Source organism: Genypterus blacodes, unplaced genomic scaffold (genome assembly GCF_046128005.1).
Source record: "Genypterus blacodes isolate CSIRO-AG114 ecotype Tasmania unplaced genomic scaffold, CSIRO-AGI_Gbla_v1 ptg000012l_1, whole genome shotgun sequence".
Classification (NCBI taxonomy): domain Eukaryota; kingdom Metazoa; phylum Chordata; class Actinopteri; order Ophidiiformes; family Ophidiidae; genus Genypterus; species Genypterus blacodes.
The window spans coordinates 5,657,401-5,680,147 of NW_027466826.1; the positions used below are offsets into that span (position 1 = coordinate 5,657,401).

The 22,747-nt window shown below is 39.4% G+C and overlaps 2 protein-coding genes across 4 annotated transcripts; one reads left to right on the forward strand and one right to left on the reverse strand.

Moving 5' to 3' along the window:
• The first annotated feature begins 5,029 nt into the window (after positions 1–5,029).
• On the forward strand, positions 5,030–13,988 carry hmgcll1 (3-hydroxymethyl-3-methylglutaryl-CoA lyase like 1). 3 transcript variants are annotated; one of them, XM_076165534.1, is made up of 9 exons: positions 5,030–5,199; positions 5,957–6,037; positions 6,263–6,370; positions 6,771–6,866; positions 6,956–7,104; positions 8,017–8,080; positions 8,263–8,451; positions 13,170–13,295; positions 13,595–13,988. In XM_076165534.1, the coding sequence occupies exons 1-9, from the start codon at positions 5,098–5,100 to the stop codon at positions 13,703–13,705; spliced, it is 1,026 nt and encodes a 341-aa protein (XP_076021649.1). In that variant the 5' UTR covers positions 5,030–5,097; the 3' UTR covers positions 13,706–13,988. The 3 variants fall into 3 exon arrangements, with proteins under 3 accessions (XP_076021649.1, XP_076021656.1, XP_076021664.1); XM_076165541.1 differs by having other exon boundaries at positions 5,030–5,193; XM_076165549.1 differs by lacking the exon at positions 5,957–6,037 and having other exon boundaries at positions 5,030–5,193.
• A 3,887-nt stretch (positions 13,989–17,875) lies between these two features.
• On the reverse strand, positions 17,876–20,603 carry gfral (GDNF family receptor alpha like). Its single transcript, XM_076165978.1, has 9 exons — positions 20,561–20,603; positions 20,264–20,398; positions 19,740–19,895; positions 19,526–19,579; positions 19,133–19,448; positions 18,681–18,940; positions 18,309–18,389; positions 18,052–18,133; positions 17,876–17,945 (listed from the first exon to the last, which is right to left on the reverse strand). Exons 1-9 carry the CDS (start codon positions 20,595–20,597, stop codon positions 17,876–17,878), a joined length of 1,191 nt encoding a protein of 396 aa, XP_076022093.1. The 5' UTR covers positions 20,598–20,603.
• Positions 20,604–22,747: the final 2,144 nt, after the last annotated feature.

Genomic DNA, 22,747 nt, shown 5'->3' on the forward strand with positions numbered 1-22,747 from the left:
AACTTGGCTCACTGGGTCACTTTAACACACTAGTGATTGAGTGACTGATACCAGCTTATTACTTTGACTTTGTTAGATGAATGAGAAAAGTGTTTAATCGGGTTTTTGCAAAGCCAATGAATAAAAACATACGACCAAAACATGATTGTGTTATTCCATGAAACGCCAAACATGTGACACATTAATTTAACTAGATATTTATTGTCCCAATGTGCATTGCTTATGTGCGGCACATTAAAGCAGCGATGTCATCATTCTGTCGACTTCAATCTACTTTTGAGTAGTTTTCAGTAAGAGTTTTATCATAGCTTTTATTCTTTTACTTTCATGGATTCACCTGACACTATCACAGGCACTTTTTCTCTCTCTGTGTCTCAAAGTTTATTTGCAGAGTCTTAGCTTGCAGTCCATCCGCAAGGCAAGTGAAATTGTATCTAATATAAATGTTGTGCAGTTTACCTAATTCATCTCCCCACATATGGTTCTCCTTATTTGTGTTCTGTGGGTGGGCTTTGACTCCATACAGCTCAATCAGTCCCTCTTGAGAAGGCCGACCATATGGGTCACATTTTTACATGTTGTTTGGTATGACAAGGCTGCAGTAGGACCAGTGAGGAATGTGTCCTCGTAGAGGGCAATAAGGAAACTCAGCCATGTTTGCATGTTACTCACATATGCACGTCGGCTCCCTGAACAGGAGAAAAGGGGGTGTTGGGTTCTGTAGGAGTCTGTTTGGGAGCTTAGCTGTCATATCTAATCATAGTTAAAGGTGGCACCTGTGAATCAGAACTCTACACTGAAAGTATTGAGTATATATCTTGGCATTTCTATCACAGTTTTGACGTATTTTATCCTGTTTTGTCCCAACATGTGTTCTTCAAACTCACGGCATAGGTGAAACAAATCTAGTGTTGTTTAGCAGAATTCACTGGAGTTTCCTGAGACCACAAATGTACTAAGACTATAAATCTAAATGATCTGTTTACTTTGTGTAAATCTGCTCTAAAAATTTTAATTTTTGAGTAAACAATGGGTTGACTTTTCTCTTACAAAGCATGTTTTTCAGGAAACCTCAAAAATATTTTATGATCCCTTTGTCTCTTTGTCTCAGTGGAAATAAAACTTTCTTACATGATTCCCTACCAAAGTCGACTCTCTTCCTTTGGTGCAGGTCCTGTGTTGTTTCTGTCAGGCTAAAGAGGTTAGTTAGGTCCTGCTGCTGGCTCTGTATTGGGCAATATATATGGTAGAAAATGAAAAATGAACATCAAACCAAACCAAACCAAACAAAACCAAACCAAACTCCCTATGGCTCCCTATGTTAAGCTGTTCCTTGGACAGAATAAATCAAGGCCACAAGTGTATCTGCTGATCTTATTCAACATTCAAAGCTTTCAAATTTTATAAATCGTTGGCTCCATTGAGAATTTTTTCTTCAGTCGAAATCTGTTGTTGCCTCCTGAAAATTCCCATTTTGTTTCCAAGCTTTTGCACTTAAGCAAATCCTCACCATCACTGCTGTCGGTCACAGTCCATTTACTATGTTAAGCACTTTGATTTTACTAGCAAATGCAACAATCCCTGTAAGGAAAAGACAGAAGTCATTGTATTCATGTTGTGATGTCATTCCACCAATTAAAACATTTAATTTCTATACTGGCATTCATGTCGTCAGCTTAACATATTATTAGTGTTTGTATAGTTTGTATGTGTGTTCCATTTTCACCTGTGTTGTTCTGTTTGTCTGCCTTTTTGTCTGCAATGGTACCAAAAGGATTCTAATGACATTTTGTAGATATGTAGGTGGGATTTGGTCTAGTGCAATAAAATACAGTATATCAAAACAAATAAGATGAGAAGCACCACCAATGCGTAGCTAAGATGATGCTGAATCAGAAGTATGACATATTTTCGAAAGTTACATCAAATTTGTCTGACTAATCTTTGTGCGTATGTGATTTCACAGTAATGATAGCAAATGTCTTAACTACAAGCTAAATGTGAGCATGTTCTACCTCAGGTCTGTTTCTGCTGTACCACACATTTCAATACCCTGAAGAATCATCAAGAGAAGGACAAGAGACTATAGGATGTCATCTTGTGGGTCAATACAGTATAAGTATCTTGGACAATCAGCAATTATTATGATTATTAAGGCTTTATCTTAGCTTTGATATTAATGTTTCCCACCAGGCACTAACTTCTCTTGTTACAGCACAAAATCGTTTGATGTTGATGAGTCTCTTTGCGAAGAAACACAACGGCTTCTTCAGTTATGTCGATGCCAATGGTGCACAGAAGAAGCATCACCTGTACAGCACAAATCCTATTTTGCAAACCATTACTAAAGGATAATTTGTGGAAGAATCCCTAACACGCAAGTCAGTGGCTTCGGTGACTCAAAGCCACGGGGAGCTTTGCAGTGTGATGGTGAACATGCTAATCTGTAACACACATGCTGTCTCTGAGGGGAGCTGTGGAAAGTTGGCTCAGAGTGGCCGTCCATCCTCACACTGCTGCTTCTATAAAGGCTTTACAATACAAAGAGATTTTCCCTTACTTAACTCACAAAGGTGACATTATTTTATTTTATATATTTATTTATCATCATTGATAATGATTGGATTGTATTTTTTGGCAAACAATACAGTTTATATATAGTCCCCTTTCCATCACAGAGCGTATGAAGGACTGTGTTGTGATCCTGCTCTCACATTTAATAATGGACTCTCCTGTTGTTACAGTTCAGTTAAATCCACGATGCCGAAATTGAAGACGGATGGAGGATGAAAATTGATTTAATCTGGGTCCTGTTTTCTTTTTTCCACTTTGTTTTCAGAACGTAGAGAGCTTGAGAGCTCTTTCATGCCATGCCCAAACCTGTGCTCCATAAAGAGCTGCTTTTCACATCTGCTGCTTTCTTAATACAAAGGAACCACAGAGAATAGTCTCGTTCTTTTATACGCAACTTTTCGACTTCAGACAAATGGCACAACATTTGCAGACGGTTAATTTTTTATTTAATATTTGAAGGCATCCATCATCTGCTTGGTCTTCAAAAACCCTCATGTGTAGAATATATAGTTCTCAGGAGAGAGCTTACAAACTAGCAATGAGACGTCCGTTTCCTGTGAAGGCAGATCTGTTTGCCTAATGTACACAAACTGAAATCCTATTACGTCCTTCAAAGTAAAGGTCTTACTGTTTTATGAACTGAGCAGCATCTTCAGGTTGGAATATGGCTGCAAAATGCCATAAAGTGATTTGACCCGACAAAAAAGAATACATTCTCACATGTATTTTGATAAGATAAAATAATTGTTTCTTTTTGAACCGGACTAAACATTTGAAAAAAAGGCATTTCTATAGTTTGTGCTCATTCCATTTACATTTGCATTCACTGTGTGTATTACATTCCTTCTTCTTGCTCCCCACGCTGTAGCGTTCTGTTATAAACCTTAAATTGGAGGTATTTTTCAAAGATTCTATGAAGTACATTTTTGGTTTTCTTAAAGAGGATGCCAAGTGAATTGGCTTGAATTGTTTCTAATGTCCAAACTCTACTTACATACCATTTTAAACTTTGAAGTTTCTCACTCACCTGCATTACATTTCTCCCTAAAAGCAGAGAAACCCCTGAAGGCCATTTCTTTTAAGTAACCCCCCACAGCTGGAATTTGTCAAGATAAACTCTATATGCGGAGTTTCCTTGAAACCCCAAAATGTGAGCCGGTGAGGAAGAAGCGAAACGAAATGAGAAAGAGCCCACGTGTACGGGAACTTTCCATGCAAACTGGAATTATTAGTTTCCCAATAGAAGAAGAAAGCAGAAAAAATGCTAAAGGATGAATGATTGATGATGTTGTTTTTTAATATAGTTATAATTTAAAGGTGTTGTTACTTTATAATTACTTTCATAACATTTTTATTTAAACAGTTCTACATAATGTGCTCTATACAGCATAGCAGAGTTATGGCATCATCAGTTTGCATTCATTTAGTGTTGTTCTAGATATTTCCTGTCTCACACACAGCTGTGCAAACCTCTGAAACAATAAAACATTTTTTTGTTTTGGTTTGAAATGCCAATGGGTAGAAGGAAATTTATGTTCTAGCGGTTACAAGTTCAAATAGTTAAATTTGCAATACTTTGGATGCTGCGACATTCCCTATTTTGTGAGCCAGGAATGACCAATTAGAATGCAGAGCGAGAGCCAATGTTCCGGGGGGGGGGGGGGGGGGGGGGGGCTTCACATTTTAGAGGGTGGCAACTGATAGACATCAAGCTCAAAGCCTGTTCCAAAAAAAAAGGCTTTTTCAAGCGAGATCACTTGAGTCGCCTCCCTCTCCTAGGAGAGGAGCAGAAGTCTCTCATCACCGTGCAGTTTAGCGTGGTGAAATGGTTGAATGCTAGGACTTCATTAAGCCCCTCTATTGTTAACATCTGGCTTCAGAAGAATGGCTCTTTCTCTGCGAAAAATTTGCCTGGCCTTAACAAGGGATTTTATTACACCATGCAGTTGACATTGGCAGCAGTGGCACGTCTGACAATGGGACCCCCTTCACTGTTCGGGTCATATGAGATCAATCAAAGCAGCCTGTTTTCCACCACGGCTTCAAATTTGACTTGAAAGAGGGAAATGCAAGTGCGTCCTCTCTTATTGTAGAGTTTGTAGAATCTAATGAAAGACAGAAAGGAAATACTATTCAAAGCTCCTCCATGCTCTGATGAAGGCTAAGGGGATTGAACCGACAACCTGTCAACATGCCGTTTGTTTGGGACCTGTACCTGAGTTCCCTGTTTATATACTCTTACCCTTCTTCAAAACATAGATAACGAACACACACACACACACCACGCCCCCGCCCCCACCCCTCCTCTGTTTTGTTCCCTTCCCCGCTGAGCACGCTGCTGCCATGGCAACTGCTGAATCATCCTCCGCCGTCTGCAGTCGACCTCCAATTCCGTTTCCTCATGCAGCACGGCCCTGCATTAGCATATTGATCTCCCCGCTGCACTCCACTACATTAGTTGTTGTGACACTGTGCGGTTGAGATTGATCGCAGGACGCAGCAGTGTGAGACGCAGGCTTTTGGATGGGTAACGTGCCCACGACGGTGAAACACTGTCTGAGCAATGAACAACTCATCAGGGACTACCCATGGCTGACACGCTGGCTGCTGGAGGAGAAGGTGGGCGTTGTTTTCTTGTTTTTTTTCTAATCTGCTGCATGTGCACGGCCACATGACCCTCACATGACAGAGAATAGAGAGAGAGGGAGAGAGAGAGAGAGAGAGAGAGAGAGAGAGAGAGAGAGGGAGAGAGAGAGAGAGATGTTGTGCTCTGCTTATGTAACGCAACCGAAAACGATATTGAATTTATATGTAATACTCCATTTGTAGGATAGATAACTAAGGATTATTATCACTATATTAGAATGATACGCCTATAAATGTGTCTCCATTTATTTGTTAATACCTTCATTTACGGTACAAATACATCAGATGCTTAGGATCAAAATCAAATATTCAGAATGGATTCAAATATATTTCTTTCAACATCAAACATCCCCTGCTGACTTGCCGTTGACCTTCTTTTTGCAGTTTCTTAATGCAATAAAAGAGCAAGCAGACGTTCTGTAATCTGTAACCATGCCTGTGTTTTGAGGTTTTACTACGTTACACCAGGAATTTCATTGTAGAATTGTTGGGTTCACACCAGAAAAATACCCTGATCCTTTGTGGTTTTGGTGGAGTTACCCTTCCCGTCTCTTCTCTGTGATGCATTTCAATGGCATGACAAGGTTGTGTTTTTGGTTGGGTTTCCTGCTTTGGGGTAGAGTTGTTGATGCTTAAACATAACATGGCCTGGAGCTCACAAAGTCCAAACGATGACTGACTGACTGTTGAATATAAGGTTGAATGCTTTTTCTCTCTTGAAATATCATTTTTCCAGGGTGTTGCAGCAAATCCAGAGTATCCAGAGTTTGTTAAGATTGTTGAGGTCGGGCCTAGAGATGGACTTCAAAATGAGAAGGTAGAAGTAGATAATTACATTTATACTTAAAATCCACTCTTGATCTGAATTATGTGTAATGTACAATGAATAAATACTGTTCAATATGATGTCATACAGTATAAGCAGCTTTACCCGTCCCTTATTTTCAGATTGGAACTTGAATAGACTGGATTGGAATGGCTTTTAAAATGTGCCCATCTTGAGTCGGATCAAATCCAGTAAAAGCTGTTTATTGCTCCACAGGAAATTGTTCCAACGGGGGTTAAAATCCAGCTGATAGACTTGCTCTCAGGCACGGGCCTGTCTGTGATCGAGGCCACCAGCTTTGTCTCTTCAAAGTGGGTACCACAGGTAATAACTCTTTGTACACACCAAAAGAGCGTTGAGTGATTTATGAACTTCTCCAGTTTCTCTACAGAACTACTGAGGAGGAATCCGCTCATGTTTACATCCTCGCTGGACCCACAGATGTTTTTAGAAGGAAACATTTATGCCATCCTTCATTTAGCAGCTATCTCATTCCCTGTCATAAATTGTGCCTCTGCTTACTTGACGGAGCTCAGCAAATGTAGACATGACCCATGTTTTGTTTATCCTGGGACACACAGCATGACATGAAATCCCTTATGGATTGTCTCCTGCCTACCAGGACTTTGTAAACATTGGCGCTGGATGATGTATTCCCAGGACTGTGTTCATTTGAAGTTAAAGGTTTATTTTTCTACATCATGTGTTTTTCCTCTTCATTTAGATGGCTGACCACACCGATGTACTCAGAGGGATTGAGAGAGCTCCTCATGTTCGCTACCCGGTGTTGACTCCTAACATGCAGGGCTTCCAGGACGCTGTGAGCATTAGTCGTGAATTCATGCGTGAAAATAATAATAATCATCGCTGTAATATCATTTACATGTTCATTCTGTTCTGCTGTGCAAGGTTGCAGCTGGAGCTACTGAAGTGGCAGTGTTTGGGTCAGCGTCCGAGACCTTTAGTAAACACAATATCAACTGCTCCATTGATGAAAGCATGCTGAGGTTTGAGGAAGTCATTAACAGTGCCAAAGAGCAAAACGTTCCAGTCCGAGGGTTTGTATTCATTATATTAAATTCTCACTTACAGGGACTGAAAAAACGTGTGAATGACGTTCTTCCACAATTCTGGTTTAACAGTTAACACATTGAGAAAAAAAATGGTGTTGTAATGAAATACATACATTGCTTTATGCAGAGGAACACACACAATTAAGTCATAATGGCTTCATAGCAAAGCTCCCAGATGTGCAGCGAGTTAACCACAGACCCAGATGTGAACCGTAAACAGGGGAATTACAAGATATAATCATTTGTGTCAGTTATGCTAATGAAACTATTGGGAATAAAGTATCAGACAAACAGAGTTCAGACATAGGGTCACTTAATGTATCAGCACGGCCAAGTAGAACAAAGCAAATCGACATGGTTAAGAGGGAAACGCTCTCATCTTGGTATCTGGTTTGAAGGTCTACATCTTATAAGAATGTAGCCACTTCCTACTTTGTTTAAAGGTTTTACAGTTTATAGGACATATATGTAACCGTAATGTAGTTGTGTGTAAATGTAATTGTAGAAGACGGGGCTGTACAATGAAAGCGCAAAATGATTGAAACTAAATCCAGATAAAGTGATCATGAAACTTTGACATGGCTGAGTTGTTCGGCCCACAAAAAACGGATAGAACCAACAAAAAACATTTCTACCATGAAGCAATCATAGCAGCTACAACACACTGGAGCAATCTACCCTGATTAACATCAAGAAGTTTTTGTGGTAAACATTCTACTGTTGAGAAAAGGTGATTTCTAAATTTCAGGCTGACATAAAAACGCTGCTGATTGTTTAATCAGCGATGTGATATGTGCTGTTTACGTCATTCCCAAATTTGAATGAATAGCTACTTGTTGAGTTCTGTGCTGTTAATCTTGGACTTGAACTCTTAGCTCTGATTTCTTTCTGCTTCAGATATGTTTCTTGTGCCCTTGGGTGCCCATATGAGGGACCCATCGACCCAGCAAAGGTTACACAGGTCAGTTAAGCCCCCGGTAAAGGAAAAACTCAAAATGAACACTGGATTTCTTTATTCTGCTCGTTCATCAATACGAACTTGTGAAAAATTCCCTTTCAATGCCAAAACTAAAGTTGAAAATGTCAGATCATTGGTCATTAGCAGTTGGAAGTCATTTTTGGACATTTCTGCTTCATATGCAGGTGGCAAAGAGATTATATGAATTGGGCTGCTATGAGATATCGCTGGGAGATACGATAGGTATTGGTACGCCAGGCTCCATGGCTAAAATGCTGCGCAGCGTGATGAAGGTGGTACCCAGCAACGCTCTAGCAGTCCACTGCCATGATACTTATGGACAAGCACTGGCCAACATCCTCACCGCACTTCAGGTAAGAACTGAGTGTTCCGTCCAGGGTACTCTGATTTACTCCCCCGCTCCAAAGACATGCTGCTGTTTGAGTATAGAGGATGGATGGATGGAATAAAACTCAACTCAACTGCAAATAACAATTAAGAAAAAGCCTGAGTAAGAGCTGACCGCTTACTCTTAAACCAACAGGTTTGTGACATTTCATTTCTAACATGCCACATACGTATAAAACAATGTGTCACTATCCAAATGCCCCCGATGTTCAACGTATAACAGAATCTTCCCCAAGCCCTAATGATCGTGTGTCAGTTTACCACATTATGAATGTGTCCTCTGTTGGAGAAGGCACAAAACAAATGCGTAGCTTACAATGGGCAACACAGAAAACCAGGAACCATCAGTCAACAAGGAAGAGGGGCATTAAGAAACATGATCTAAGCCCTTCAACAAAGCAAGATGATTCACAAACTGCCCACTGAAAAAATCCCAGAATCTTAATGAACATAAGATATTTCCAATGGGCCCTGCCATCAGGATACGTGTGTATTATAATGAAGAAAAGAGCCTTTATGGACCTTTAATAATATATTTCTACAAAGCATAACAACTGTAATTAGCTTGTAAACCCCACATCACTTATCTGAATGTTTTTCTCTACTCGCCCTCTGTGAACGTAAAGCAGAAGGTAATCCAGATATGGCTGTATCAGTTCTTTGAGGCACTTTGTCGTCTCAGAGGAGGAAGCTCATCGGGGGCTGGGTGGGTCAACAGATGTGAGGGGGTCAGCACAAAGGCTCACCTATTCGGTGTCTGTTCGACAAAGCAACCGGCTAGGTAGATAGAACAGCCCCGGGGGGCTCCTAACTCATCTGTCGCTTGCCTGCTGAACGATGACAATGCTTTGCTTAAAGGCCAGTGGAAAATGATCCGTCCGTCTGCTCGCTGCTCAACATGTGACAAATGGTGCTGCAGCTGCTGCAAGTTTATCGGGGTAGACAAACATTAAGTGTAATTTTACAGTAAATACATGAGGTGCTCTCTACAATTACACCGTTTGACTTTTTAGATTGCTGCTGCCACAATCAATGCTGTCACTTTACTTTATTTCTTGTGCAGTATCACACAGTGGTACCACACCTTCCTATGTGTTCATCCAGGATTCAAGTCAAATTTAAGCAACAATTTGAAATATTGCAATAAGAAAATGCAAACTAGACATCATTTCCATCATTTCCAATCTTTGAGTACAAAACATGGTCCTGTCAAACATGTAAGAGTTGGTCTCTGCCCAAGAAACATCAAATTATGTCAACGGACTCGAAATGTCTTTTTAACTTCACCGCAACAAGAGTTTCTTTTCTGTGGCGTGAAACTGCTTCAAAAATGTTCTTTAATTCCTTGAAATAGTACACCGTCATCTCATTTTACTCACCGTGGTCCTTAGTTCCTGCTAAACTCACGCTTTCCACTGATGCCTGCTTCCATTTTCACATTGCAGCGACATCATAAATACAAACAGCTGCGATGTCGCATGGCACCACTCTACTTTTAATACCTCTGGATTGAATGCATTTGATTGTTATCAGGCAAAAATCCATCCAGCGTTAGTGAGCGTACAAACATGTTGCACATTTTTTAATATTGTGTTTTAATTTCATCAAGCATTCCGAATCAGGCCTGTATGTCAAAACTTGGTTTGATGGAAAACGTAGCTTATTGGATACTTTTCATATAACCACCAGGATACACAATACTCCATCTGTGTGTTCATACAGAAAAGCTTAATAGGGACGATGTGCAAAGTAGCAAAAACTTCATTCTGGGAGCCGGAGTAACAAAAATACAGCGAGAACCTTGTGAAATGTATTCACTCATCGATTCCTTGCAGCTGCCCTTTTAACCACAGAATATAATATCAACTGGGAATATTTATCCCACAATGTGGTAAACCCTAAATAAGATGGAAATGAATTTTTTTTTTTTATCATAGCTTTTCATTATTACGGTGTGCCAGTCCACACCACCAACTGGGAGAGAAATGAATTCCCCCTGTGCTGTCAGCCCTGAGTCACCTCTTTTGTTCATGATAAAGACATTCCTCTGTCTTTGTACTTGTTTCAGGAGGTCTGGGGGGCTTTGTTACTAACCTTCGCCTGGCAGGTCACACAATGACAACGTATGTACTTAGATTTCACAGGCTTGGCAAGGAAAATTATTTATTTCTTTGCTGTAATGTATGGCTGCAGTGTGGTCTGTGTGTGCTTATTGTCTCACTCTATTACCTGTAATTAGTTTCTTTTCTGATCATCAATGAGATGCTTTTTACAGTTGAACAGGTTGTTAATGTTTAGGGCTCAGCTGGGTCGAAACCTTTTTGTATTTATGTTGCAAAAAATGCGGTTTGGCGTTTAATTTGTTGTACATGGAGGAATAACAGGAATAAATGTTTTGATAAACACACACATAGAAAGCTTTTCTTTTCAGTCTGTATTAAACTGAATGCATTTTACAGTTGGTGACATCTTTTCAAAAACATGTCACCTAGTTACTGTTGCGCTTTAAGGTGGAAAATATGATGCAACTATTGGCACTTTGTGTTTAGAACAGTTTGTATTTAGTTTTTAGTATTTATGTCCTATTTATGAGCACAGTTTCAACACTATTCTACTCACAGTTGCCATAAAGACATGAAATGAATATGGGCAATTAATATGGGTGGTAAAATATATACGACAGAATTGTAGTAAAAATGAAAAATTCACGTAATTTCTTCATTTTGGTTTTGTCTCCTGGTTGTCCACAGTGTCTCTCGAAGGATTGAGCTTTATGGCAATGTTGATATGTTGATGTTTAGTGCCTCCAAGGTGATACACGTGTGTCAGCAGTCACGGGATCTTTCAGCTTCCTAGTTTATGTAGTCGAGGGTTAAGCATCGCTGCTTCATATCCTTCAGTGAATCATAATCTTTCTTTTTCCTTCTCTTTGACGCAGTTCTAAAACCAAAATGGGACCGTGTCCGTCTTCACACTCTTCTGCTTAGAGTGTATAATGTCAATAACCTTAACCTGAATCATGCAAGTTTGAAAATACACAGTGTCTTTATCCAGGAATGTATTGTTTTTATAGAACCGTAGCTCAGTGAATACGTCTTTTTTCAACACCAATTCCACATCTGGTTTCTGGGCAGTGTGAACCTAACTGAGCACTGGCAAGGAGGATCTGCTGACCACCAATTCCTGCACGATTAGTGTCCACAGGAGCAGGACATGCTGCTTAAAGGGTCTGTTTTGTTCCCCTACGAAACAGTATGCTGAGGACCCCTGGCCTTACACGCTAAGCAGAAGAAAGTGAGAGGATTGGCATGACAGATTACAACTCAGTGTTTGTATAACAAAAAAAAAACTGCCTTGTAGAATATCCTGCTCTGGCTCTAACCAAGGTCTGGAAATCTCGTGCGCTGCACACACCGGAGTAGATCCCCTCCTTCTGCCCCACCTCCTGCTCTTCACTTGCCAACACAAACAGCAATTACAGCCGGCTCAGACGGCCCTTAAAAGAAGTAGGTTCTTGTCTGAAGGGAAAGCCGCCAATTAGTAGCAATGTTCAAAAAAGTAACAGTGATTCTTTTAATTTTTGGTTGCCCCGTTCAAGCCGGTGTGGTAAAGTCCTTCATGACCCGACACCATTGAGAGGATCAGCTTGTTAATTTTGTCTCACTGCAGGATCCCCCTGACATCTGGTTCTGCCACGGAAGCTGGAAAACATGTTTAATATTCTCATGACAATCCCAAGGACATGTGGAAAAAAAACATCCTGAGACCTTAGTGATTCTGGAAGCTGAAGGTCTGGCTTCATCATTTTTGGTGTGAAAAAAAAGTACAAGTAGAATACACTCATGATTATATAACTATATGTCAAGTACATGTCAGTAAACCTTACGGCCTTTGTTAATATTATTGGTCATATTAACCAAAACAAAAGACACATTCTTCACATCAGTTTTTCTATGTCCTCATTTATCACAAAAGTAGTAAAATGTTGCGTATGATTTCACGATTATTCCAGCATTCACATCAAAAACAAAAACTGCTAATTAAGCAGCATGTTTGTGTGTTTGCCACTCAGAAAGACAGACAGACATAAACAGTATTTCCCCACCCACAAACAACTCATTGTGATTGTAAGTAAGCTCTTGTTGCCGATAACAAGCAGAGGAGAGCGACACACTTGCTGCAACACGAATCAGTTAATCAGTGAAATAAATGATGATTAGTGTGCAGTGATGTTAAAATCTCTGTTTTGTTGGCACGGCAGTAAGAAGACACTGTTCAGCGAAAGAACTTTTTTTTTGCGATGTGGCAGGAAAAGGAATCCACCTTCACGGTTAAGGACAGAGTAGTGCTGTAAAAACACGAATAACCAGCAGAATCAGAAACATATGAAATGTTCTGTTCAGCATTTATAATGTTCCTCTCATATGAACAAGGCCATGATTATGCGGTACCAGTGGTTTAAACTGACAAAGAGGATGACTAAGCCATACTGTTGGACATTCTGTGCCCACTCAATCCTCAAGATGTAAACCCACAGTTCTAAACAGCTGTAAAACATGACCGCGCAACCCTGGCAAGGAGCTCTGTGCCAGGCGGAACAATCACACAGAACAAGGATCGTTGTTCCTGGATGTGAAGCGTGTTTGGAGGTGCTAAATGTCTCTCTTGTCTGGCGTCCTTGCAGATGGGGATCAGTGTGGTGGATTCTGCTGTGGCGGGCCTGGGAGGTTGCCCATATGCTCGGGGTTCATCTGGCAATGTTTCAACGGAGGATGTTCTCTATATGCTCGCCGGGATGGGTATTGAAACAGTGAGTATTTCTTCACAGTTCACATATGGACTATTTTAGCATTGTATCACCTCAAATTAATCACACACAGATTCTCCTGCAAACATTGTGCGCTATAAATATGTGTTTTGTTTCACTGGTTGTGCAGAGTTGTCATGAGCCCACAGTGCACTGTGTTCTGTCTCAGCCACAATGTATTTAACAATCCCTACCCCTGCTGGCAGAACATTGTCACTACACTATAACTTCCCAACAGGAGCTTGTCTGTGATACTCACTTATCTGAAGATTTATTATATATTTTCTATATTTGTTTTACAGGGAGTGGACCTTGCCAAAGTGATAGAAGCTGGGGAGTTCATCTGCAATGCTTTATCCCGTAAGACAAACTCCAAGGTGGCACAGGCAAGACAAGCAAAACACTGTGATTAGTGTTGTTAAAGTTATATCAGCGTATTTAACTCGTTCCCTCGAATGTGCTTCCTCTGCTTTTGCATATTGATCTGTCGCCTATGTTATGTTTCAAGAGCATATCTCAGAAAATATCATTGTCGAATAGGACTTGTGATTTTCTGCCTTGAAGTATTTTTGTTCAGCACTGTTGTAATTATAAAGGAGCGTGGATAAGCTGGAATAAAATAGCTAATTGCAGATCACTGTGAAGATGAGATTTCATATTAAATAAAATCCTATCATCTTGCACTTACTGCTGAACTCTGGATAGATTCTGGGTTTTCGACTCAGAGGCTCCTGGCATTTTATGTGTGATGAAAGAAATGCTGTGCTCTGATGAAAAAAGTGATACATTTGGGATTACTGTGAAGAGGCCTTGAAATAAAATATGCTGACGGATAAAATAGTTATATATTTTCCGTTATATAGTTTATTTCAGTTGTTAATAGTGAAGAAACAATGCAAATGCTCCTTTGCGCTTATTGATATGCATATTTCTTGCTCTTTGCACTTTACTTCCCCAACAACCTCCTTTGCCTTCTTTTCTCTGTTAAACCTGCTATAAAAATGGATAATAAAATGAAAATAAAACAGTATTTTGGTGAGTTTCGCCAACAATTATTGAATATCTGCCTCTTGATTTATTCCCGCCAAACCTTTACATAGCTACCGTTTTGTTGGGTTGTTTGGTTTGTTTTAAAATGGATTAAAACTGAATGTTTTTCTCAGTTCTGCTCCACCAGAATCCACCAGAAGAAAACGTCATTGTCTTTCTATCCAGTTAGCTGAAAAGAAAGAAGCAAAGTAGTTGCAATTATGTCCCAAATCAATCCGTAATGCCAGACTGAAACTCTAACAGAAAACAAATTGTACAAGTGTATCGCATGTGATGTATTATTGTTAATAATGTTATTATTCTCTGTTTTTCAGTCACATATGCGGATCTGTAATAGAAGCTATGCATCCATTTCAGTCACACATGCTCAGCAATGTATTTTATGGAAACTTTTGCCACTCTGCATGCCCTCACATCACTACACAAATGGTGTTTGTGCAGATCTGCTTGTAGATAAAGGAAATCCAGATGGCAGCAATTCAATAGAAAATGATTTTGCTGGCAAATATTCAGTATGGAGATCAGATATGATGGATAAAGGGTTTAGAGCTGATTTATATTGTTATATTAATATGTGTGTGCTGTTTGAAACAATATTCAGAGTCAAGATGTTTGCTACAAGCACAAGTTGAAGTTTCCCCATATCAGAGTTTAATGTGTCCCTGTTCAGACCCACAATCTGCATATGTTCTTCCTCTTGTTGTACTCGCAGATATGTCATCTTCACGATTCATGTTGTATGTGCTGAAGCTGCTTTGCTGAAAGGTAGAGCAGAATAGAAGTGTTCTTTCTTGAAATCTGGATTAGCGGTGTTTCAGGTCTCTTGACAGCCTTGAGGTGAAAATCTGTGTCTTCTTCTTCTCTGTGATGTGTTTGTGAGTAACAACTTTCAGATCAAATGTAACCAGACCAGCATATTGATAGATTGTGGAATTCTCTATGGGAGAGATAAAGTACATCTGCTTTTGATGGGTAGCATGTGTAAGGAATGACTGAAGTACTGAAGTAAGAAACACAACAAGGGGGATTTAATAACTACGACAAAAGTACTACAAGACTTTATAGATTAAGAAGTGGACAATTTATCAGGACATAAGGAAGTAGACTAAAAACAGCAGGTCAGCTGAAAAAATACATAGAATTACACAGACACACAACTGGAAAGCAGTGTGACATCTGCAAACTAGGGGAAATATAAGTGGAAAGATATATCCAGTGTTAACTCACATTAATTAAAGATGAAAGCTTACAAAAAGCAAATCACTCACACACTCAAATTCAGCATGAGGTTGGACAAAATCCGTTGTAGAATTGAACAGCTAATTTGCAGATTTAGTGAGAGGGAGCCTCTTTTTGTTTCACAACCTGAGTGCCTTTTTGTCTTGCTCAGACTGTGGAACATAAACCGCGATGCCAAACAGGCCTATTTAAACAAAATTAACCATGTTTTACCAGCTTCAAATGTCATATGAAGCTGCCAGAGGAATCATTTTAAATCCATCTGCATATTTACATCCAGAATATACTGAAACTGTTGCCTGTAGTGCAATTAAGGCCGAAGTAGCTATGTTAACTATGTCTACTTCCTGCTACTGTTACTCCTTTCAACATTTTCAGCTATGCATGCCACACTCACATCATTTTGGTTCCAAGGCCATCACACATTTTCCAGGCAAAGACGTTTTTGAACACAACAAAGGCGCCATTAGAGAGATGAGCCCTTTTCATACAGTAAATGGTTCTCAAGAGCACAAGACTCTTCTGTGATAGATTTTGGGTAAAGTAAATCCATGGAGGACAAGCTACATCTTTTCTTATACTATAGTATAAGGAGTCAGAGGAATGAGACTTGATGCCTCCAATCACAAAGACATAAAGCTTTTCCTTGTCCTTATGCGTTACTTGTGTGAACATCTGCCTGGTGAAACATCTGAATTGAAAATAAATTATTTTTTAAATTGTGGAATGGGATCTGCCGCCTTTTATAAGAAACTACTGAAGGACAAATGGAAAGCACAACTGCCAAGGAGCCCAAGACAAAGTCATTGTAAGTCAGGCTTATTTTTTTGTAGACCTACTTAATGATAGCAGATATTGAAAACTGTAATTATGATCTGCTGGTTACAACGTTAGGCTTGCTTTGGCTGTGTGACTCTTTCCTGTGTCTAGCTGCCTCAGATTTGGCCTTGCATGTTAAGCCACATACAGCAAGTGTGGTCCATTATTTCCGCCTGTGGATCTTCCCCAGTCTGACAGCAACATTGTGCCAAATTATTATATTATCATTTAATCATCTATTGTATTTTAAAGACGCCCAAAACATGTTTCAGCTTCTCCTTGAAAGCTCAGAGATCACAATTTGGAATCGCTGACTACCACCTGTAAATGGTGCGATTACCTCATGTCCCCTGCTGAATAAGGTGTTGCCTAAGATCCTTAGCCAACCAGCACCAGCACTTTACTTCTGGCCAAAGGAAAGATTGACTACTACACAATGGAATGTATCTATAACGCTGATGCCAAACTATCGCAGGATGTAAAGAACCTAACGGATAAAATTATACATTCCACTTTGGCTGCTCTGCAGAGAGAAAAGTGGAGAGGAAGGAAGGAAGGAGTGGAGGGAGAGGAGAATATGTTCAAGAGGTCACAGGGGTCAAAGAACAGTTGTCATGCTTTCTGAGTTTGAATATCTTTGGAGGCTTATGCAGAATGGCTTACTGAGGTAATCAGCAGTCATGAAAGTGAATAAGTCCTCTATGGAGTTGAGGATTAAACTCACAGAATGAGGAATCTGACTTTATCACAACAGATGGAAACCATCAATGTTATAGATGAAGTTATACATTTCTCAAGTACGCCACCTTTCCCATGCAAGGTTTACAGACCAGGATGACTCATCAAACATTAAAAACACAATCCTGAATCATGACCCTTCAGCTGTGTGCCTGTGAATACGGCACAGCTCGCTCTGAATTTTGACAACTTCCTAAACTTCATGTTATTGTAACTTTGCCGTAGCAGCAAGCCAAGCTCAGATGCTCGATCTGTGGGATGGAAACGACTTTACTTTCACCTTTACTGTGAAATGTTGAGTTTGAAAGTCAAACAGTACGTTGTTATGATTATTATGATTATTATATCACCAATATTAGTGGTAGTATTAGAAGTTGTTGTAGTAGTAGTAGTAGTAGTTGTAGTAGTAGTAGAAGTAGTGATAGAATTTGTTAATTTGTTGTTTAATGTGTTTGGGTTCCACAAACACATGACAAACACATGACAAGAAACATTCATCAGTCTGGTGTCACAGTGGATTACAGAAGACTTTCACTTTACAGTCATTTACAAGACATGGACAATTATTAAATAAAACATCAATATGAAGGAGTTGCAGTGTATTTGTCTGTGCATTGTTATCAGTACTGGGAACAACCTGCTTTTCTTTTTGGCATCATCAAGTGTCAAAACCACCTCATAAATCAAATGGAAATGGTAGAAGAAGAAGAAGAATACAAATAATTGCGTACCAAACATCATATAGTATCAACAAAATGGCTCTTCTGAGGGGGATGAGCTTTTCTTTTATTCCTTTTCTTCAGCACCCTATAAAATGAGCAGATTGGTGTAAACTCAAATTTATTCACATTTATTATCACAAAATATCCCATTGACTTTGTATTCTGAATTGAGTCAAGATTGATGAACTTACCATACTCTACCTAACACAGCAATGAGCAGTAATAGAACAACTCCAGCAAGTAGCACATACGCAAAAGCATGTAGTAGATAATCTGAAATGACAAAAGAGTTATTATGTTATGCCGTTAAGAAGCCATGTTTGCTTTACGAAAAAATGGATTAGGCATATTGAATAGTAGTGATGTCTCATCATCAATGTAACAACCATCATCATCATCCACATCAACATCATCATCATCATCATCATCATCAATATGAAAACCTTACCTGTTACCCATCTGTCAGGCTGCTCTGATTCGTGACCTTTAGGAGGCTCGTGGGGATCTTCACTTTGTTTCCTAGGTATCACTGAAATAAACATAAAAACTTCAAAGATATCATCTGTAATCCAAATGAAAACAAAACAATAACATCACACAATTGCACACCTACCAAATAAATAGGAATAAGCAATCAAAGTCCGTCTGTCTCATACTGGTTCTTTTATAGCTAAGAAAATTCAAATTCTGATCAACCGACACTCATCATCATTAAGAGAAACTTATTATAATTATCACTTTAATCACTTTCATTAACATGTATATAGTTCCAGTGCATGAATGAATAACGTGATAATTTGCAAATCAAAATCCCACTCACTGAAGTGTGAGCGATTATGAAGTATATCTTGCAGTATGCTGCACTTCACCAGATCATCACTGTGTAATCCTTTGCAAGTACAGGGATACATAAGAGCTGTGCCAAAAGTGGCCACAAAGGCCATTTTACACTCAGGATCCACCCCAAGAATGAGAGCCGGATCCATCTGGCTGATGCAATCAAAACTTCCAAGGTCACCGCCGCTGCATTGTGCATCTGCAGCTATCCAACATTTGGATTGAAAGGATTTAAGCAGATTCCTGTCGAGTCAAACACATTAGTAGTTCAATACAGCAGAAGTTTCCTTTGTTTTACATGTAGGTGATGCACACAATACAGAGACCATCTTTAAAATAATGTATTGGAACATCTGGTAGAACAATCTTATTATTATTACTATCCTTACTTCAAGACATAGACCTACATACTATAGAGAAAGAGCAGCTCCATACCTGCAGTCCCAGTCCTTAACACACTGGTTAACAGCATCCAGGCAGATCCAGTCCTTATTTTCACACGTCCCACTGTGCAGAATATTTTTCATATACAAGCAGTCCTGATGAGAAGCATCACACTCACACATGACAAGCATCTCTGCCATATTGAACGGCACGCTGGTGTAGAACTGCCGAGTCACTTGTTGACACAGAGTATTGTTACAATAGTCCGCTGTACACTCCTTAAGAACAGGGGCCAGATACTTATTGCACGTCACATCTTGGAGACAGACTCCCATTTGGTTTAAGCAGGATCCATCACCGTCAAGTGCTAAGTTAAAAGAGAAATTCACATATCAGTTAAACCACAATAAAACACAATGTAAGGATAACACAATAATAGATTACCATGATGAGGTAGACCACTCGATTGCCGGTTCACTGTGCTCCTCTTCTGATGAGCTACAAATAATAGAAGTATGATTAGCAGCTTCCAACAAATGGCGGTTACAGCAAATCTCTTCTTCATGACGCACAATAGGCTTTGTTCATATTCACCAGATCCTTTAGTAAACATTTAACCAATTAATGCTTATCACAAAGAATACTGAGAATACTGCACCTGGCTTTTGTTGGCATTGTGCGGCCAGCCCGTGTATAGAGTCACAAAACTCCCCCTCCCAGGCACACACACACCCTCGCAGTGAAGGAAATCGTCCCATTACATTGTGGATGGTCAAATTACAGACCTTTGAGCCTTTTATTTGGCACCTTTCATCTAAAATAACACACGCACGACAGGGAGACAGAAAAACAGGATTTACTGTAAGTGTCTGCAGCAGGTGTATGTGAACCTGCTGCTATAATTATGTCAACACAATATAAGAATGGACATCTAACGCCATGCCAATAAGTGTACATTTTGGCATAAATCTGTCATTTAATACTTTTTATTTGATTGTATACAAAGCTTCAGGCTATTGCTTCAGTTATTATATGTACAAGGTGCAATTCAACTTCATTGCTCATGTCCTTTTGGGGGGAATTTAAACATAATACTACGAGGCAACTGATACAGACACTGTGTTCCAATCCCCTGCAGCAAAGGTTATAAAGTATAGTATGGAATAAGTTAGTCATTTTTACCAGTAACGTCACACATGCCGTTGTAAAATGCCTCTTCACTCTTGCATAAATGTGACATGCAGGTATTCACATCATCCAAACAGTCAGTAGGGCTCGATGAAAGTCTGATGCTGGATATCTGACAGACAATGATTCCTAGAAGACAAAAATGAATGAATGTTATGAAAATGAATAGTAGATATGAATGAATAATAGATAGATAGATAGATAGATAGATAGATAGATAGATAGATAGATAGATAGATAGATAGATAGATAGATAGATAGATAGATAGATGGATAGATGGACAGACTCACCAAGCATGACCGCAGCATCCAAATGTTTGAGTTGCATGATAGCTGTGACCCAAGTGCTGAAGGTGTCCGCTTTGATGTCAGCACTTAAATAGGGATACACCCCCCCTCATGGTCAACAGGATGTAACACATGGAGGCTGCATTTCCAAACAGCAAAATGCAGTTTTGATTCATGTACATTGGTATTTGTTGTTATTGACACATTGCTTATTGAGTTTGAACATTTTTGATATGTTTCCTGATTAATCTATGACAGCGCTCGGAGGTCTGAATACCTGCAGGCTGCTTGTCTGTCAGTTTTTCAGGTGAGTATTACAACATTAACTGACTCAGAAATTGTTTCGATTGCAAAGATTATGAAATGAAATCAGAAGTATCACCATGATGTGTGTGTTGTGCAACCCACACAGTACACAGAAGTTAATTTATGTATGTATGTGTCGCTGTAACTTCTTATGATTTCCATGTTTCAAACTCATTCAAGTTACGCTGAACTACTTGCAGAGGTCATGGCGTAGAATGCCGAGAATGTTTGCCGTGTTTTTTATTCGCACAAACAATCCCAATGTGAACCAATATTACAAACCCAAGTAAAAGCTAAATCAACTTTATACTTGAACAGTAGATGTGGTATTGCCTGTGGCTTTTCATTTCCCCCCAGAGTTGTTTTCACAGCCACAGTGTTCTCCCAGGGCCTCTGTCTCTCCACCCAACAAGCTCCAACAAACAATGCTTTAGTTTTGTTTTATTTCTTTAACACAAACTTTGCAAGCTCTGGATGCAATTTCCATAAAATGCCATGTGGGAAATAAAAACTAATTCTTACAAATTGTCTAATATGTTTGCACAGATCCAGACAATAATAAGATATCATATTTGCGTGTGTGAGAGAGAGGGATGTAGAGAGAGTTTTCTTACAATTTATGCTTTTTATTCCAAGACTAAAATTGGGTTTATGTAGTCGCTATTTCCCACATGCAGCTGTATTGTTCATGTGGTGATGTGGTGAATTTAAACTGGTTGATTCAAGTTTCTGTCACTTAACTGACATTATACTTAACATTATTTAGGATTTAAGATTTAAGATTTAAGATAAGATTTACGATACTTTATTAATCGTCATTTTGCAAGCAATTCACAGCAAATTGCACACAATTGAAATTTATCTTGCACCCCCTCATATCACACACACACAAACATTACAGAGGGGGTGCAGGGCAGCCATTATACGGTACCCATGGAGCAGTTGGGGGTTTGGTGCCTTGCTCAGGGGCACCTTGGCAGTGCCCCGGAGGCAAACTGGCAACTCACCAGCTACCAGTCCACTTACTTGGTCCATATGGGACTCGAACCAGCGACCCTCGGGTTCCCAAGCTGAATCCATATGGACTGATACCTGTGTGTATTAAATGAAATCTTGCAGGATCTTCCTTCAGTAGATGTTGTTGTCATTGTTTTTTAGATAAAGCCCATCTGCTACTAATTTCTACCAAACTTCTTCATGAGCATTCAGCATGATTAGTATCAGATATAATCAATATGAGCATTTCATAGCAAACAAAACAATGACAACAAAAAACATCTACTGAAGGAAGATCCTGCAAGGTTTCATAGAATAGACACGGGTATAATGTTGCTGGACTTTAATGATTTAACAGTTTTAGGTAGTGTTTTGTGGTCATTTGTCTACTTTTGGGACAACAAAAGAAAATGAGGAAGAAGTGATTTCTGATACTGTTACTTTTAATTGTGCACTGTCCCTGTAAAGATAAACAACAGCATCGAGTTGGTGCACAAATACTTTATGCTTGATGCACTAATGGATGACTGATGACGTTAATGATGCAGCACTGTTGCAAGAAACAAAGACAATAGATTTGTTGTAATTCGCACAGAGTCCATGTTGACATAACATATTCATACTGGTGTTAAAAAATTCTAAAATAAAAGGTAGCAGTGAGAGCAGCTGTGTGTGTGTGTGTGTGTGTGTGTGTGTGTGTGTGTGTGTGTGTGTGTGTGTATGTGTGTGTGTGTGTGTGTGCATAACCACAGTTACATTTACATATTTAAATAAACTACATCTTAATAATCGATTGTATGCTATTTACAAAGCTTTGATCATCCTGGGTAAAAATGAGCAGTTGTGTTTTTCTGTGATACTCCACATACAACATGTACAACAGCACTT